Genomic DNA, 19,886 nt, shown 5'->3' on the forward strand with positions numbered 1-19,886 from the left:
GCTTTTTAAATGTGCTTTTAAAACAATTATAAGAACACTTGCCAATATAATCAGGTACTTTCCTTGTGTTTCCAAATCTTGGGAGAAGCTGTTCATATTGACCAAGGGAGAAGATTTACAGAATGTTGGGAATAGGTCAGTTTGAGAGGAAAGACATTTGGCAACAATTTTTATCCATATTTTGCAGGGTTTTTTCATCAAAGAACTCTACAGATTGAAATGTTTCATTTGAACTTCTTAAGGAACCTATAAATCACAACGATATATAAATAAATATTGAAGATCAAGTGAGTTCTTGGTGGGGTGTGTGTGAACTTGCTCATCTTGCCTCACCCCCTATAATTCCAGGGAAGCCTAAGGCTTAGCCATCTGGCCCCGAGAGTTGTATGTCCACATCCTAAAACTCTGGAGATGCCAAAATGAAGACACAGCCTCGTTTCCCGTGACGAGAATTTATTATCCTTGCCCAGCTGAAGATTTTCCCACGGCACTTAAAGGATTCATGATAATGGGAGGACAAGAGCATGGATGACAAAAGACAAAAAAAAAGTTGCAATCTTACATGGGGTTGCTACGTCACTTGTGATATGTGGCATCTGCTGAGCTTCTAGTAAATACCAGGCCTTCGCCCAAACACTCAGTGGCTATGGCTCTGAAGGGCAAGCTATGGAGGTACAATTAATGAACCTCCCCAGACCTCCCTCCCCAGGAAAGTGAGAGGATTAAAAAGGAAGAGAGAGAACCCAAGTCAACAGGAGATCCTAGTACCTGATCAACCAGTTTATTTTAACTAGCTTTTATATTTCTCTTCTCAGTTTTATTGTCAATAAAATTAGTCTCAAGATCTAATCTGCTTTGCTCTTTCTGGGTTTTGCTATCAATCACTAGGATAAAACCCACCTCTTCACCCAGTGGCATCCGGGAGGGGTTACGTTGTACCTGTCTTACGGGATGCATTTCTTATGTTTCGAGAGAGTGCTACCAATGAGCATATGAAAAGATGCTCAACATCATTAGCCATCAGGGAAATGTAAACCAAACCACAACGAGAGAACACTTCCCAAGTACTAGGATGACTATAACTAAAAAGATAGACAATAACAAGGGTTAACAAGGGTTGTGGAGGATGTGGAGAAATTGAAACTCTGGTAACTGCTGGTAGGAATGTAAAATGGAGCAGCCACTTTGGAAGATAGGCTGGCAATTCCTCCAAATGTTAAACACAGAGGTACCATATGATCCAGCAATTCAGGTATATACCCAAGAAAAATGAAAACACATGCCCACATAAAAACTTGCATAAGAATGTTCACGGCAGCATTCTTCATAATAGCCAAAAAGTAGGAACAATCCAAATGTCCATCGAATGATGAAGGGATACATAAAATGTGGTGGAGCCATAGGAGAGAACAATATTTGGTAACAAAAAGGAAAGAAATAATGATACATGCTGCAACATGGATGAAACTTGAAAACATTACACTCAGTAAAGGAAGCCAGTCACAAAAAGACCACATATTGTATAATTCCATTTATATAAAATGTCCAAAATAGGCAAATCCATAGAAACAGAAAATAAACTAGTGGTTGCCAGAGGCCGGGGAAAGGGCAGAATGGGGATTGACTACTAATGGGTATGGGGCTTCTTTTGAGGGTGATGAAAATGTTCTGAAACTAAATATTAGTGATGGCTGAACAATTCTGTGAAAAACCTTTGGCTTTAAACGGGTGAATTGTATGGTATGCAGATTACATCTCAATAAAGCTCATGTATCTATGTATATATAGGAGAGAGAAAACACTTGAAGGGCCCCTCTGGCCTCACTCAAGTCATTAGTCACACTTACCATTCGCAGGTTTTGAGTTGTTCTCGTTTCAACTGCTCTGAGGATCTCTCTAAATCTCCCCACTCCTCTTGTCAAGTTCCTGTGTGCACACAGAATTTGACAGGGTTTCCAGATGGCGTGTATTAATACTAAATATTTTATACACATATTTCAATGCATTTTGTCTACATAAAAGCTGTTGGCTGGATGCTAAGCAAACAATTATTCTGCACATGTCTGTCCAAATCTGAAAAATCTGACCTACGAATGATGGGCTTTTGTTTTTCCACAATCAAATTTTCTCAAGAAAATAAAAATCTGAAAATCAGTTCTGAGGCAAAAAAAAAACTAAATAGAAAAAAAATGCAAGATATCTTGCAAGAGTCCACCTTCAACCTTACAATGGTTTGGTAGTTTTGCTGCTCTGTTGACTGGTACTAAAATCTATCTTTTCACTTAAAAGGTAGGTGGCAAAGGGTATAGGCATATCAACAAGGCACCATATACAATGTGGGTAAGGCTTCTTGTCACTTGCAATTTTTATGGGCAAGACAAAGATAAAGGTATGAAAAATGAGGGGCTCCACCAAGCAACCACTCTGCATCTTTGAGAACATGAATCACTGACCAACAAATCCATCTAACCACTCCCATCCACCCAACCCTGCCCTGACAAAAGGAAGCCAAGGGTCAAACGGCCCTTCTGCGAGCGAGTGGATGATGACCGGAACCTGGAGCTGCCTGACCGTGAGGAGAACACGTCTCATATCGTTGCCCCACACACCTCACAGAGACATGTTTGGTGACACATTTCGTTAAGGGACAAATAATTCTATAGTAACATCCTGGTCAATACATCCAGGCCCCACTTGTTGTCCTCTCTGAAGGCCGTACCCAGCCTGTTCAGCTGGGAGCACTTTCCAGCCGGTCCCTTTACATTGAGCGCTGCCACCACCTATGACATAACTCTGTGATATTTATAACCTGCTCATTAGAACACATCTCATCTTTCCAAAAAGCCACAGCGCGGGTCAGCCAGTGCAAAGCCGTCAGCCAGCCTCCGCAGGCTGCGGCAGATGCTCTAGGCATTCAGCTCTCTACTTGGATGACATTTTAAATCTCGCAAAGGTATTAAATCAAAGTAAATGTGAGTTCTGTATGTTACAAGCGCTCACGATGGCTATTAATTCATATCTTATACCTACATGACATCCCAGGACTCTCATTCACAGGAACAGCCCCAGAACTGGAAGATAATGGTTTACCGGCATAGATGCATAAATCCTCCCATATTCCTCCCACCCACACACGTCAGCTGATATCAGATCAGCAGCTTTATGGTGGCACTAAAAGAAAAGCTTGTCCTAAGGACTCCCAGCAGTGCTAAAGGAAACCTAACAGAGAGGTGAATGAAAATTAGGTAATAGGCCCTGGGACATGCAATCTACTCTGCTTTCCTCTTCATTCCTTTTTATGGGATCTGTGTTCACAGGCAGCAAAGTACATTTGCTTTGGACTGGAGCTCAGGTCCCTTAAGTAACAGAGGGAAAGGAAATAGCTACAGCTAAAAAAGGGATGGGTAGGACCAAGAAGCCTTATTCCGGAACCACAGATTAAGCCCCTACTGTGCACAAAAGGAATGGCATTTTGAACAGTATGAAGTAAGAGTGGGACTGAGATAATGTCATTGGAGACCTGGGTTAAAGAGCTACTTTACCAGGGTAGAAATTAGGCCTTGAAGAGGCAGTATCAAATCTAAATATTATAACTCAGGGAAGGTTACAAGATAGGAATTGGTCACTCGGAATGTCTCCCGTGCCCTCCTTGCAGAATGAGATACTTATCCTCTTACAGAGGCACAGAATTATCTAGCTGTAAATGATCCAACACAATCTAGCCCATTACGACACAGAAGGGAAATGGCTGGCTCAGGTTCACAACCCCGTGTGAGGGCAAGCAGGGAGCTTGCTACCCTACTCTGTCACTTTCCTGGACAAAGAAATATAAGCTCTCAAACTGAGGTGCAACTCTCGAAGAAAGAACAAAATATGAATACAAGAGCTCCGGTCTATGTTTTATATTATTAAGATGCAAATTACTTAATATATAGACATAATAGAAATTTTACATGTTCCAGTGATCACAGCTAATGAGATACTCCTAGGAACTGGTTCAAAATGGGAAAGAAAATTCGTTAGGACAGGTGAAGCAGTCCAGTGTCCGAGGGTACTGCCTTGGCTGCCTTAAAAGAGAAATGATGGATAGGGAAATTCAACTCCCCTCTAAGGCAGGCAGTGGATTCTCCCGTGCAGGACCGAGGCCCCCTGGTGGAGGACGGGAGGAAGTGTCCATGACTGAAGCAAAGCCACACAGGATGACACAAAACCAGGAACTGAAGGCAGATTGACATTGCCTTTGAAGCAAATACAGGTTTTTCTCAAACTGTTTTCAGTTTATTTCTGGAGAGAGCTTAGGATTCAGAACCAAATTCTCCCTCAAGCTGGGAAGAATCTTTCTTGTAAACAAAGGATCCACAGTAACCACAGAATGTCTCAGAAGGCCTGGGGCTGTGCCAGTCAAATGAATGTGGCACCATCAGGACAACCACGAGGCTGGTTGTCCAACACAGATCAATCTGGTAGCAGGAAGAAGAAAGGACTGGAGGTGAAAGATTGCACATTTTATTTTATTTTTTGGTGAGGAAGATTGGTCCTGAGCGAACATCCATTGCCTATCTTCCTCTTTTTGCTTGAGGAAGATTGTCACTGAGCTAACACCTGTGCCAATCTTCCTCTATTTTGTATATGGGACGCCGCCACAGCATGGCTTGATGAGTGGTATGTAGGTCTGCACCCGGGATTTGAACCTGCGAACCCTGGGCCACCAAAGCAGATCGCGTGAACTTAACCACTATGCCACCGGGCCAGCCCCAATTGCACATTTTAAATATCTGAAAAGGAAAAAGTTATCCCAAATGCAAAAACATACAATTCTCAGCAACTCCTATACCATTCATACACTTTTTAATTACATAATTTTATTCAACCAATCACTTCCACTGTTGCCATGACAGCAGAAAAAAATTTTTTTTAAGTTAGATGGAAATCATGATAGAAAGGAACAAAAAAAGGAAATCAACTTTTAAAAATTACATTCTAAATGCTATGAAATGCCCCAATTTGAGGGAAATAAACAAAAGCCACATGATTGCTTTCATGTCTCTAAACTATTATTTTATTCTTAAAATGTTGAGATCCATTAAATATCTAGAATGAACTGTAGCTTAAAAATTCCACTCCAAAATGAAGAGGAAAGAGCCAAGGAATTTCCTTGGTTTTGAGGGTTTCCACAGACCCCTGACATTAGGTCATTTATTCCATTTCAACACCCTTGACTGAGAGAGTGCGATGATGTCAGAATTCATTATGGTAAACTATGCTAAAACTGAATGTTCTTGCCAGCATAGAGCAGCAGGCACTCTGGCAAGCCATCAGAGCTCCAGGTTCACCTCCGTACCTTGCTTCGGCAACCTTCCTGAGCTGGGTGCGTTTCCCGACAGCTTAGTTATTACCAAGGAGAAAGGGCCTGCAAGTCCCTTGAGCACCAGCTGGTTTGTTCAGCCTGACAAGCAGGCAAAACCCTGCTTTCTCTTGCCTACATTACCGTCTGTCCTCAACCCAGTGAGGAGAGCTCAGGCCAGTGTCCCACAGCCTTGTTCTTGTTCAAACCCAGGCGACCTAGCACCCTGCCTTTGGCAGGAAAGCCCACTCACCCTTCACGGGGACACACTCTACACCTCCCTTGACCTGCTTCCATTTTTTCTTCTCTCCTCCCTTTTCTATCTGGTTTCATCATCCTCCTTCTGAACCTCCTCCTTCCAGGTCTTGTCTGTTGGCCCCTAGGTCAGTGCAAAAGTAGGACTTCCTGAGGACACGTGGGGAGGGAACTGACCAGCCAGCACTTGGCCTTCCTCTTGACCCTTTCGGCTCTGCAGCAGCATTTTTGAAGGCAGGGCCCTGAAATTCACATTCTTACATACAAGCCTACAGCAGTGCGTAGTTTTGTCCTGTTCTGTTCTATGACTCTGGACCACATTCTCAGCTCTTTAATACTGTCACCTGTGCCTTTCTGTACTATCAAACCAAGGTGGAAATGGATATGGGAAGGAAGCCACAGCTCCAAAATCAAAATAGAGAACCAAGGCTGGGAGAAACCCAGAGACTTAAGAACCATTTCACAGGTAGCCACTTCAACATCAAGGTCAATACATATTTTTGCTATTTCTCTTTTCATTTCTTGGGAGTGGGGTGGGAAAAGACAATTCTCCCCCTTAACTTGTCCTTCTAATGTATCTTCTGACCTCAGAGTTTGGTCTAGGCCACCAATACACTTAATATCAACTGTCGTCACGCAAACTCAAAGTTCTGATGTGAATAAAATACTTTTTATACTGGAGATCACATTCCTGGGTAATGAGGAAAAGGTACCCCTGCTAGAGCACGTTCAATATTTTTCTCTGTGGTTGAGAACTTTATAACTAAAGATCAATTACAGAACAAGCCAGCATAATAGATCTCTTAGAGCTAAGAAATCATTTGGTTTTTTCCATGTTCTTTCTTACCAACTAGCATTTCTGAAACTCTTAAGTGGTAGTTCAACAATTATTGAGCACTGTTACATACCAGCCTCCAGGCTTGTCCCTGAGGATACACTAGTAGACAAGGGACACCATCCCCACCTTAGGGAGCTCAGAGGGCTGCATATCCCCCACAAGAACGTCAGTACCTTGAGGATCCAGATCTTTGTTTTGCTCACTGACATCCTAAGCCCCTCAGACAGAGCCTGGCACGTAGAACGTCCTCAGTAAATATCCGCTGAATGAAGAGGATTCAGAACGACCGTGAGCCGAATGAGCCAAGACCACAAGGGGACACATTTTCTACCTGTTTCTTATCCTCTTCTTTCTCGCTGCATATGGATTGGCAGGCAGTACAGCAAAGCAGTCTCTTAAATAAAATATATCTCGTTTGTCCTCAGTGGCACCATGGCACGGGTGCCTGGGGAGCAATAATCTACCTGTACCACGCGACAGACCTGGGCATGCCTGGCTTGGCAGCTTCTAGAGAGTTGTGTGGATAGTGAGGACTTCGAGACTTTAGAAAAAACCTTCCAGACATTTCAGGGGAACTTTCCTGCACATGTGCCTTTACACATAGTACTCTCTCTGTCTGAACTGTCCTAAGGAATTGTAGTCATCCTTCAAGACCCACGTTAAAGGCCACCCTTGGGAATCTCTTCCTAGCTTCCCCAGGAAAACACAGGCACTGCTCCCTGGGTGCTCCCAACAAGTCTGCACATATTTTGAGCATAGGCAGCACTCAACACACAGATTTTAATTTGTATTTATGTCTGCCCATCAACAAACTGTGACCATCTTTAGAGCACTGGCCATCTTTGTCCCCATTTCTCCTTGTCTCGACCACCTCACAAAGCCAACCAGGCACCCAGTGACACTTAGTAAGCTCTTTACCCCCCAAAGAAAGAAGACAGTGAGCACAATCTTATACTCTGAAATCCCTTTCCCCATCTCCCTGCTGAAAAGAGTTTTCTTAATTACAAAGGGGACAATTAAAGCAGATACTTTCGAGATCATGAAATCAACTCCATCAGTATTCTGGACATTGTCAACACTTACAACCCTAGAAAAACAGAACAACACCGTGTATCTTTAGGTCAATTTCTCCTAGCTCTCAGGCTTGGGAATTGCTTCCCCTTCATTTATATAACCTTTAGTATCATCTATTTGGAAAAAGTCTGAAATCAAAACCAGAAATCCAGATCTGGAAAGTGAGAGAAGAAAAAGACATCATTCACAGCCCATAGGACACTTCTGGCCGGCTGTCAGGGAGCTGTTTTCCCCAGAATGGATTCCAGCTTCTCCCTCCGTACACGCTCTTCGCCTCGTATCCAATGACATGCCTTTGTGAAGACAGATGGCTTGCTGTAGTCAGGGGCCAGGGATCAAACCCACAACCTTGGCCTCATTAGCAAAGGACTCTCTCTGATCAACAGAGCAAGCCAGCTGCAGGCTAGATATAGTGACGAAGGGTGTGACAACCATCCACGCTGGGATGTGAACAAGCAGGCGAAGCTTCCGGAAGTCTCATTTCAAACCTAATGAGAGTTGTACTAGGCTTAACAACATTTTTTGGACTACCTCAGCAACTAAGGCTCCCTCGTGACAAAAGCAGAGTAAATTAGGCATTTTGGTCAGCCGGCCAGGCAGCAAGCAGCATACTGGCAGGCACTGTGTACCACACAGCGTATCAGGCAGCAGAGACACAAGCCAGGCAAGGTACAGCAGGCCTTCTTGGAGTCACGACTGGGACGTGCAAAAGGTCCTTCTGACATGGCGTGCTGAAGGCCTATGGGTGAGAGCCGGGCAAACTGCTCTGAGAGCTCAGGAAAGAACAAGTCTCCCAGCCACCTCTTCCTTCCCACTCACCCCAACCCCGAGTTTCTGAGGATACACAGAAATAGGGAAAGTTTTGCCCTATCTCATGTCCTTCCTCCTTTCCAACCTTTGGGAATGAGTCAAAGGATATCAATCCTCATTCAAAAACTATATCGTGAGTGCCTACCGTGCACAAGGAGAGGAGCACCGGGGATACCACTGTGAGCCCGCCAACAAACGTGCTTCCTCATGAACTTGTATTGTAATGATGCTCAACTTACCCTAGAAGACAGACAGTATCTCACACAGAGTTGGACTCCTCAGTCTGATAATACTTTTAACAAACAAACCGGAACTTATCTAACACATGAAGATTCCTCTTCCAAGTATTCACCTGGAAGTCCATATACTTATCTATATACTTAAACTTAGAGAGACAATATAGAACAGAGACTCTGGAGCCAGACTTTATGGGCTCAAATCCAAGCTTGGCAACTCACTAGTGATTGACCTTGGGCAAGTACCTGTGCCTCAGTTTCCTCATCTGTAAAATGGTGACAACAAATGTACCCACTTCATTGATTGGTTGTAAAAATTAAATGAGTTAATACAAGTAGCGAGTGCTTTTTATGTGTTCACTGTTATTACTACCACTATCCTCAAAACTCTGCCATTGTTGAAAACAGTTTTGGAATTCTGGAACCTACTCTAGAATTTATAGCACATAAAAGTCTGTTTTACTTCTTGGGAGTCATTTATTTTGAAGGGGAAAAAAGGTCCCCAGTTTGATTCATTCATTCACTTTGCTCTTTATTGAAGGCGTATGATGCCCACCAGGATAAAAGACAACTGCTGTCAGGTGAGGAGAGCAAAAAGCTCTTTTTCTGGGGCTCTGTGGTCACTCTCTCAGGAAATGACAGTGACATCTCCTAAGAGTGGTGTCCCTGGGAGGAATGCAGAGTCTCCACCCAGAAGAGGAGGGGAGGGTCAAGGGACAAATGCAACCCTGACGAAGTAGAGGGATGGAGAGTGTTGGCAACTGAATCCTCCTTGTTCTAGCTCTGTTAATGCTGCTAACATTCGAAGATTGCTCTAAATCAATCAACAAGGGCCAGGTCAAACTCAAAAATGTGAACTTGGAGGGCTGAGCCACTAATGGCAGTCTAGTGGCTCAAACTGGTGGTTTGGGTGGTCAAGCCGCTAAAGTTTTATGAGCGTATAACCCAAAAACTGACACGAAAAAAGCTCGGGACCAACATAATTTACTTCCACTGAGGAAAGCATTTGCTCCAGATCCAGCCCGAGATGGAAGACACGGACATTTAGCATGAGGAGGGCAGGAGTTGCTGGGGCTCTGAAGGACCTGCTTCATAAGAAGGGGCACAATTTATTACATGGGACACTGATGAGCACCAGGCCAATTTAAAATTCATTTTAAAAGTCAATAATAAAGTAGAGGAAAGACAATCTAGGAGGTAGAAATGGTCTTCTAACAATATGGCTTCAAACATGAATCAGTTCTAAGCAGCACAGTCACATAGATAAAAGGGCTTTTGACCATCCTTTTCGTCCAGTCAGTGGAGCTGAGGAGAGGGGAAAAGGCAGAAAGGACATCAAGGAGAGGACAGGCCTTCCAAATGGATCACAAAACTTGAGCTGAAAGTTAAGTGCAAGGAGAAGAGCACAATGTTCACTTCCATTTCAATTAGCAGAAAACAGCAGAACTGCATTTCTAAAACAACCTCTGGGGACAATGTTTCAAAAGCTATGACCAATGAGAAAAAAATCCAAGGGACTCAGTTAAAAAATAAAAACAAATCTTAAAACATACAGGAGTCATTGGTTACGGTGTCCTATTCCAAACCAGCCAGGTACGCTCAACCGGGAAAGGAGGGGCTTTGCCAAGAAATAGATAAATAAAAGCCTCCCAGGTTTTTCTCGTGGAAATAGAGCAGCATTGCCCAGGTTGAGGCAGCACGGTGCCGTCTGGGATTCTCACGCATTCTCGTGAGTCATGCCAGATAACTTCCTTGGGCCTGGGAAAGGCTAACAAGTTGAAGATAGAAAAGAAGAAAAGGGCAAAGGTTGAGAGTGATGATGAGAAGAAGAAGAATAGGAATCGAGAATGGAATGTGAGACATCTGGAAACAAGGCAAAGGAAAAACTACCAGACGCCCAGCAGACACTGAGAAGGGTCAGAACTTGGGTCACAGGCTTCCCCTCGCTGTGCCTGTTTCCTCGCCTATGAAATGGGACTAATACCCACTCCCAAAGCCTGAATAAGATGACACCTGTGAACTCCTGGCCCCCTGCTCAAAATCACGTCAATCCTCCCATTCTCCAAACATCCACTTCCTCCCACCCCCCACCATCTGGCCCTCCATCCTACATACAAACATTTACTGGGTAAAAGCCAAAAGCAGCCAGTGGTATGTTTGTGTACCTTTTGCTTTAGCAGAAATTAGTGCAAAATCAAAACTGGTTTCTATTATATTCCATGTCAAAATTTTCTTCTCAACTAACAAGTATTTCTTTAGCACCTTCTGTAGTTTTATATACGAGGAAACAAAGACTCAGGGAAATTATGTAATACGCTCATGATCTTCATACAGCCCACAGAGGAGCTGGTATTTGAACCCAGGCCCAATCTGATTCCACTGCCCAGAAAAGCTGAAGATGATCCTTGTCAGGCAGAAGCCCGTAAACAAACTGGAAACTATGACTAACTCCCATGACACAAAACCAAAAGCATCACAGAGGCGGGAGAGACGCAAGACAGGGCGGGAGCAGCGAGGGCCAGATCAAGTCTGTCCCTGGATGCACTTGGCTCTGCAGGAGAGATGCGGCCGTGGCCCCTCCCAGTGTGGGTGGATGATAAAGGGACAGCAGAGAATTTCTGTTGAGTGCTTTACAGCAGAAACAGAACTCTGAAGTCAGAGAGATTAACACTGACAAAATGATGACAATATAGAAATGGGTCTGTCCACAAGTTGTTACGATGAGCTTCTGAACTAAATTCTTTCATCATATAGTGCCTCATTTATTTGGCCCTTTCCAGTCTGAATTCACGACCAATCACTCAGATACTGAGCTCAACTGTACCTTTGCACCATCTATAGAAAAAAAAAAGCTTTGCTAAGCACATTAGCAGGGCAAATGTGATCTGTGGGGAGAATATTTAATTTGCTCAGGGGAACAAGCTATTTTCAAGCCCCTCTAAGCCATCAGAAGAGCTGACATTTACTAATAAACCACTGACAAGATAATTAAAAATTACGCCACTCTCTCATCAAGAAGCCCTCTAAGATGTCCAGCTCCTTCAGGACAGAGACTACATCCTCACTGCATCCTCAGAACAAGACCCAGCTGCATATCTGCTCCTCCCAGGGCTATTGTGAGGATTACCTGGGTAAGTCAGTGCTCAGGAAATGTTAGCCATCATCACCATCTTCTTCTGAGGTGACACGGACTGGTGCCATGCCATCCTCCAACCCATTATTCCAGATGGTTCTCCCACCAACCTAGTAACGCAGGCAGGATTTCATTATCTTCAACTGACACAGAGGGAAACTGAGTCCCAGAGAGGGGCAGGGAGAGGTCCGCCCAATAGCTCCATGAGTGAGTGGTGGAGGCAGGACTAGAATCCTGGCCTCTGGACTCCCAGTGCAGGGATCCTTCCCTGCCCTCTGTTGGGCATTGTTCTTAGCCATCTTTTATTGCCCCCTCATTCTTTTTCAACCTTTTTATTGTATAAAATATAGACACAGAAAGCCATATAAAACAAATATATCACGTAGGGAATTATTATGAGGCAAACGCCCTCGTAACTACCACCCAAGTTAAAAAAAAAAAAGACCACTGTCACATTACTCCGCCCATCCCAGTAAAACGTCCCTCCCTCCATCCAAAAGCAGCTGCTGCCCTGACTTTTATAGTAACCACTTCATTCCGTTTCCTTATGGCTTAATCACTCAAGTATACATCCTCACACTATAGTTAAGTCTTGTCCACTTTTTTTATTACTTGATGAGTCTTTAAAATCTCTCTTAATCTGCAACTTCCCTTTCTACCACCTTCTTTTTCTTACAATTTATCTGTTAAAGAATCTGAAATGTTAGACACGAAGAGTTTCCCACTGGCTGGAAAACTGCAGAGTGATGGAACAGTTGGATATATTCCTGTGTTCTCTGTATTTCCTGCAATGGGCAACTGGATCTCGAGGCTTGATCCATTCAGTTCACTCTCTTTGCAAGACTCTGCCAGTAGTGTGCTCTTCTATGGCGAGGCACCCAGTGTCCGGTTGTTGATCTTTTTTGATGTTAGCACTCTTTGATGCTCAATGGTTAGATACATTAATTCACTGGGAGTTACAAATGGTGATATTCTAATTCTCCCACTGCATTTTCATTGATTAGCTGGAATAATTTTATAGGGAGGTATTTCCTTTCATCTAATATTTGGTTTTTCAGTTCATATGGTAAAGGTAGGATAAATATTAGATTCTTTCTTTTGATTTATTTTGTTACATACTGAATTAGAGCTCATCAATTTAAACATATTTGATGAGTCTATTGCAATTTTTATCCTTCTTGAAATTCAAATTATCCCATATTTGTCCTGAATTTTTTTAACATGAGCCTAGAAATCCTTGATGGTTTCCTTGCTATCTGGTATGTAAAGCTGTGCCAGGCTCATTTTATTTATTTCATATCCCAGAACTGGAATGAGGTTTCTTTTATTGGAAAATGATACTTCAAGATCACAAACTAGGCACTAGGGATGTTCATTGCTACTAGGTCAGTCACTGAGCCAGACCTCCTCGCTCTCTCTCTCTCACATACACACACACACACACGTACACATGTGTATATACATACACAGGCATGCACATATACATATACAGACAACAGATACCTCATGATTTCATACTGATATTTCCAAGTCAATCATTCAAATTCAGGACTACAGAGTTTTTCCTTGATTTCTTCTATCTTAAATCTATTTTTTTGCCTTTCTCCCACACCAATAATCCTGGTTCTCAAGGACACAAGGAATAATAGTATTAGAATATTCCATAAGTATTCATTTGTTTTATTCTGTGCTACACAAAAGCGTTTCAGAATAGCAATACTAATAATACCACCTTCATTATGATTACTGAGAAGTCAAAAAAACATTTTATGCATGTGCTATCAGCATTCTCCTTCCATTTTTTAATTTATGGTTGTACTATATCTGTTATAAGACATGCAGAGAAATAGAGAAGTGTGACCTATGCTCAGAAAAAAGAGCAGTCAATATAAACTCACTCCAAATGGGTCCACATGTTGGATTTAGCGGACAAAGACTTCCAAGAAGCTATTAAAAGTATGATCAAAGAATTAACAGAAACTATGTTTAAAGATTAAAAGAAAAAAGATGACAATGATTCAACAAATAGGGCCTAATCTCAATAGAGACACAAAAACTACAAAAACTAACCAAATGGAGATTTTAGAGTTAAAAAGTCTAACTAACATGAAAAATTCCTAAATGGGCTCAACAGCAGCTATGAGATGGCAGAAAAATCATTGAATTTAAAGATAAATGAATAAAAATTATCCAGTCCAAAGAAGAGAGAGAAAAAACACTGAAGAAAAACAGAAACACATAATTATAAAATTGATGAAAGATAAAGAAAAGAAAATCTTGAACGTAACAACCAGAAAAACAACCACACACAGGGCAACAACAACAGGATCAACAACGACTTCTCATCAGACACGTGGAAGATATGCTCAAAGTGCTGAAAGAAAAAAAACCATCACCAAGAATTCTGTGTGCAGTAAAACCGTCATTCAAAAATGAAGGCAAAATAAAGGCATTCCCAGATAAACAAAAAGTGAGAGAATTCATAATTCATAGCTAGCAGACGTGCCCAATACAAAATTTTAAAGTAAGCTCTTTAGACTACAAAGAAATGACAACAGAGGGTAATTTGAATCCACAGGAATATATTAGTAAGAGTACTAGAAATGTAAATATGTGGATAAATATAAAATATGGTATAAATATATTTTCAAATTTTTTAATTTTAATTTCTATAAAAATAAGATTGCATAAGGGAATAATTATACTGTATTGTTGTGTTTGTAACATAGACAGGCATTAACTGCTCAAAGAAGGGAAGAAGTGAAGTTATATTAGAACCAAGTTGTATATTTTTCTGAAATTAAGTCAGTATTAACCTGAAGTAGACTGTGATAATTTAAGATGTATACTGTAATTCATAGAGAAAACACCATAAAATTTTTCCAAAAAACACAGTTAAAAAGTCAACAGAGGAAATAATGTAACACTAAAAAGTGTTTAACGCAAAATAGGGTAATAAGGAGGAAAAAACAATCAAAAAGGACATGAGACATATAGAAAAGAAAGAACAAAATGGCAACATAAACCCAGTTATATTAATAATTACATTAAATGTGAATGGATTAAATCCTCCAATCAAAAGGCAAACATTTCAATACTGAATAAAAAAGCAAGATCCAAATATATGCTATCTACAAGAGATATACAGGAGAGGTACTTTAACTCAAGGATGTAAATAGGTTGAAAGTAAAAGGATAAAAAATATACTATGTAAACAATAACTATATGACAACTGGAGTGGCTATAAATATCAGATAAGATAGACTTTAAATGAAAAAATATTACTGGAGACAAAGCAGCATCTATGAAAAACCTACAGCTAACATTGTATTTAATGGTGAAAGACTGAATGCTTTCTCCTTGAGATCAGGCAGGAATAGGATAAAGATGTCTGCTCTCACCACTTCTATTCAGTATTGTATTGGAGGTTCTTGACAGTGCAATAAGGTAATAAGTAGAAATTAAAAACCTATGGTTTGGAAAGGAGGAAGTGAAATTGCTGTTATTCAAAGATTATATCCATCCTATATGTCAAAATCCTATGTCATCTATTAAAAAATTACAAGAACTAATTAATAAGTTTAGCAAGGTTGCAGGATACAACATCCATGTACAAAAATATACCAAAAAACCCCAGCATTTCTACATGATAGCAAAGAATAATCTGAAAATAAAATTAAGAAAACAATTTCAATCACAATAGCATAGAAATGAATAAGATACTTAGGAACAAATTTAACAAAAATTTCAAAACCTGTACAATAAAAACTATAAACCATCTCTGAGAGAAATTAAAGAAACTCTAAATGGAGAGACATTGGACTGGAAGAGTCACTACTGTTAATACAGAAATTCTCCCTAAATTGATCTGTAGATTCACTGTAATCTTTATCAAGATCCTGGCAGGCTTTTTTGATAGAAATTGACAAACTGATCCTAAAATTTATATGGAGGGGCTAGCCCAGTGGCACAGCAGTTAAGTTCACACGTTCCGCTTCAGCGGCCCGGGGTTCGCCAGTTCAGATCCCGGGTGCAGACATGGCACCACTTGTGAAGCCATGCTGTGGCAGGCGTCCCACATATAAAGCAGAGGAAGATGGGCATGAACATTAGCTCAGGGCCAGTCTTCCTCAGCAAAAAGAGGAGGATTGGCAGCAGATGTTAGCTTAGGACTAATCTTCCTCAAAACGATAAAAAATAAAAATAAAATTTATATGGAAATGTCAAGGACTGAGAACAGCTAAAACAATTTTGAAAAAGAACAAAATTAGAGGACTTATATTATCTAATTTCAAAACTTGCTATAAAGTTACATATTCAAGACAGTGTAGTATTGGCTTAAGGATAGACAGATAAATCAATGAAACAAAATACTCCAGAAATAAATCTTTATATTTATGTTCAATTAATTGATTTTTTACTAAAGTGTCAAAGCAATTTAATGGGAAAAGAGTAGACTTTTCAACAAATGGTGCTTGGACAACTGGATATCTAGATGCAAAAAAATTAACTTAGACCCTTACCTCACACCATACACAAATATTGACTCAAAATAGATTAGAGACCTACATGTAAAATCTAAAACTATTAAACTCCTGGAAGAAAACATAGGAGAAATCTTTTTGGTTTTAGATTAGGGCAAAATTTCTTAGGTATGACATCAAAAGGATGATTCATGAAAAGAAAAATTGATAAATTGGACTTCATCAAAATTAATTTTTCCTCTTTAAATGACATCATTAAAAAAATAATACAAGCCACAGACTGGCAGAAAATATGCGCAAATTATATATCTGATAAAGGAATTGTATATACAATATACAAAGAACTCTTACAACTTGATAAGAAGAAGACAATGCAATTGAAAACAGGGCAAAAGATTTGAACAGATGTTTTACCATAGAAGATATAAGAATAGCTAATAGGCACATGAAAAGCTATTGAACATCATTAGCCATTCAGGAAACGCAAACTAAAATCACAATGAGCCACCACTACAAACCTACGAGACTGACTCTAATTTAAAAACTGACAACACCAAGTATTGAAGAGAATGGAAAGAAGCAGGAACTCTCACACACTGCCGGCAGGAATGTAAAATGGTACAGCCACTTTGAAAAACAGCCTGGCAGATCCTCAAAATTTAAACATAAACTTATCATATGACCCATCAGTTCTACTCCTATGAATCTATCTAAGGGAAATGAAAACAGATGTCCACAGAAACATTTATACATGAATGTTCACAGCAGCATTATTAATGATAGCCCAAAAGTGGAAACAATCCAAATGTTTGCCAATTGGTGAATGGATAAAAAAATTGGAGTATATCTGTACAATGGAATAACTATTTAGCAATAAACAGAAATGGCCTACTGATCCACGCTAGTGTAGGTGAACCTCAAAAATACTATGTTACTTGAAAGCAGCAAGACACAAAGGACTACATATTCCATGATTCCATTTACGTGAAATTTCCTCAGAAGGCAAATCTATAGAGACAGAACAGACAAGCGCTTGCCTGGGGCTGGGGATGGGAGTAGGGACAGACTGCAAAGAGGCCGGAAGAACTTTTCAAGGTGATGGAGATAGTCTAAAGCTGAATTGAGCTCTGCTATATACACATATTAAAAACAACCGAACTATATATTTACAACAGGCGAATTTTTGATATATAAATAATACCTGAATAAAGTTGCTAAAAAAAAATAAAGCAGCTTGCTTTATGATAATTCCTGGCTCTCTCCCCCTCCCCCACTTTTATCTCTACTTTTTCTTCTTTTGTCTCTTGTGTCATTTCCTGGTCAATTTTCATACCACCCTCAGCAGTTACTCCTCAGTGTGGGGCTCAGGCCCAGCAAAGAGCCCTAATGGGTCAGCTTCACGTCTTCAGGGGGCCAGACTGCTCCAGCCCCTTAGACCTCACTTGGCGTAACCCTCTTATTTTCAGCAGCTAATCTCAAACTGGCCAGACAAACTTTCCAGTCAATACTTGTTGGCTATTTTAGGGTCTCCTGTTCCCAGGTCCATCAGATGCTCCACTGCTTCCTTCTGCTTTCTCCCACACAAATGCAAATATAGCAGTCCCCCTCATCCACGGTTTTGTTTTCAATGGTTTCAGTTATCCTTGGTCAACCTCAGTCCAAAAATATTAAACAGAAAATTCCAGAAATAAACAATTCATAAGTTTTAAATTGTGTGCCGTTCTGAGTAGCACGATGAAATCTCGAGCTGTCCCACTGGGGACATGAATCATCCCTTTGTCCACCGTATGCACGCTGTACACGCTACCCGTCCCTTAGTCATCTCGTAGAAGTCATGGTTATCAGATTGATTGTTGAGGTATCACAGGGCTTCTGTTCAAGTAGCTGTTATTTTACTTAATAATGACCCCAAAGTGCAAGAGTAGTGATGCTGGCAATTTGGATGTGCCGAAGAGAAGCTGTAAATGCTTCCTTTCAGTGAAAAGGTGAAAGTTCTCAACTTAATAGAAAAAGAAAAAAATCATATGCTAAGGTTCTAAGATCTATAGTAACTTTTATTACAGTATATTGCTACAATTGTTTTATTATTAGTTATTACTCTTAATTTCTTACTGTGCCTAATTTATAAATTAAACTTTATCACAGGTAGGTAGGTATAGAAAAAAACATAGTACATACAGGGTTCGGTACTATCCATGGTTTCAGGCAGCCACCGGGGGTCTTAGAATGTACCCTTTGCGGATAAGGCGGGCTACCGTAACGAGCTAGTCTGTAGTTGTTGGCAGTCTGTCCCCATCAGCTTGTACTTTGGGGTTCACGAGTATACTTTCTCATCTAGTTTTGCTGGAAATGTTGTTTATGGGTTTTTGGTTTTGCTCTCTGGTTACGATGTCTTTCCTATGTGGATATATGAGCAGATCCCAAAACTATGCTGCTGCTGTTGTGACTGTCTTCCCAGATTTCTCAGTGGTCAGTTCTTACCCTTCCCTAGGGAGCTGACAAACCCTCCACTCTGTAGCGCTTTATTTATTTATTTACCAAACCCTCATTCAGGGCTTACTGTGTGCCAGACACTGTCCGAGCACAGTATAACTACTCACTCACTTAATCCGCCTAACAACCCTGTGAAGTAGGTGCCATTATTATCCCCAGTTTGCAAAAGAGGAAACTGGAAGAGAGGTTAAGTAATTTGCCAAGGTCCCAGTGTCAGTAAATGTAAGAGGTCGGATTCAAACCCAGGCAGTCGGATGCAGAGTCAGTGCTCTTTAACCATGAGCATATAAAGTCTACCTGGCCTGGTAGATCTAGCATTCAATGGTGACTACCACCCTTGTCCTCTCAGTCCTCCCTAAGATGGGGCAATCTTACCCCTCCCTCAACCGCCAGGTTCAAATGTCAATTTTTCTAAGAAACTTGATGAACTCACCCAGGCACATAGCCTCTTCCTCCTTCCTCCTTCTCCCCCACCCCATCCCTTCATTACAGTGCTTTTCACCAGGTGCTATAACTATTCGTTGACATCCTTGCTTTCCCCGTGAGCTCAGAGAACATTTTTTATTCATCTCATATCCCCAGAGCTTACCCTACTGACTGGTACCCAGCAGGCTCTCACTAAACATTCATGGAATTGAGTAGGCAATAGTTTTTTGTGTTTTTTTTTAACTAGCTCAAAATGTACTTGAAAGCAATATAATTGCATCTTTTAAAAAAATCTGTAATTCAGAGGTTTTACCAAGTCTAGCTAATGAGTTTTTCTGGGTATTCTTCAGAAGAAACACAGCATCAGTTTCTTCCTGGTATTTTAACTGCTTGTCTCCAACACGCAGAGATTGTGGCTTCTGATGCTAATTTGCCAGAGAGATTTAAGGAGAACCAGCTACCACACCCATCAACCACATACCTGCCAGCAGAGAGAGGATACAGAAGGAAGAGCTCCCTGAAGAAAGGTACAGAGTGTCCGTGCTGGGCCTAGAGAATGACCACCAACGTCACTTGTGAATAAAAAGTAAAAATTCAAACCCCAAATAGAGAGGAAGGTGGAAAAACCTATCAATTGAAAAAGATAATTTATTAATTTTTTTAAATCTTATAATTTAATGCAGGATTTTGCTATGAGAACATATAATTATAATGTAGATTTCCTTATCGGTGTACAGATCTGTGATAGACATTGCCATACAAATATAAAGGCAAGTGTGTGTAAGAAAATTGA

The 19,886-nt window shown here is 40.8% G+C and overlaps 1 protein-coding gene across 23 annotated transcripts in view; it reads right to left on the minus strand.

Moving 5' to 3' along the window:
• The window catches only part of TTC7B (tetratricopeptide repeat domain 7B), a 246,032-nt gene that overhangs the window by 141,211 nt on the left and 84,935 nt on the right, over positions 1–19,886 (minus strand). For 17 of the 23 annotated variants that reach the window (XM_023628265.2, XM_023628271.2, XM_023628266.2 and 14 more), the window contains one exon: positions 1,848–1,926. The exons of the other annotated variants lie outside the window; for them this stretch is intronic. In XM_023628265.2, the coding sequence (XP_023484033.1) occupies positions 1,848–1,926 (79 nt within the window). Of the gene's footprint in view, positions 1–1,847; positions 1,927–19,886 lie in introns of those variants that run through there. 23 annotated transcript variants of the gene reach the window in all.

The sequence above is a fragment of the Equus caballus genome, chromosome 24 (genome assembly GCF_041296265.1).
Source record: "Equus caballus isolate H_3958 breed thoroughbred chromosome 24, TB-T2T, whole genome shotgun sequence".
Lineage (NCBI taxonomy): Eukaryota > Metazoa > Chordata > Mammalia > Perissodactyla > Equidae > Equus > Equus caballus.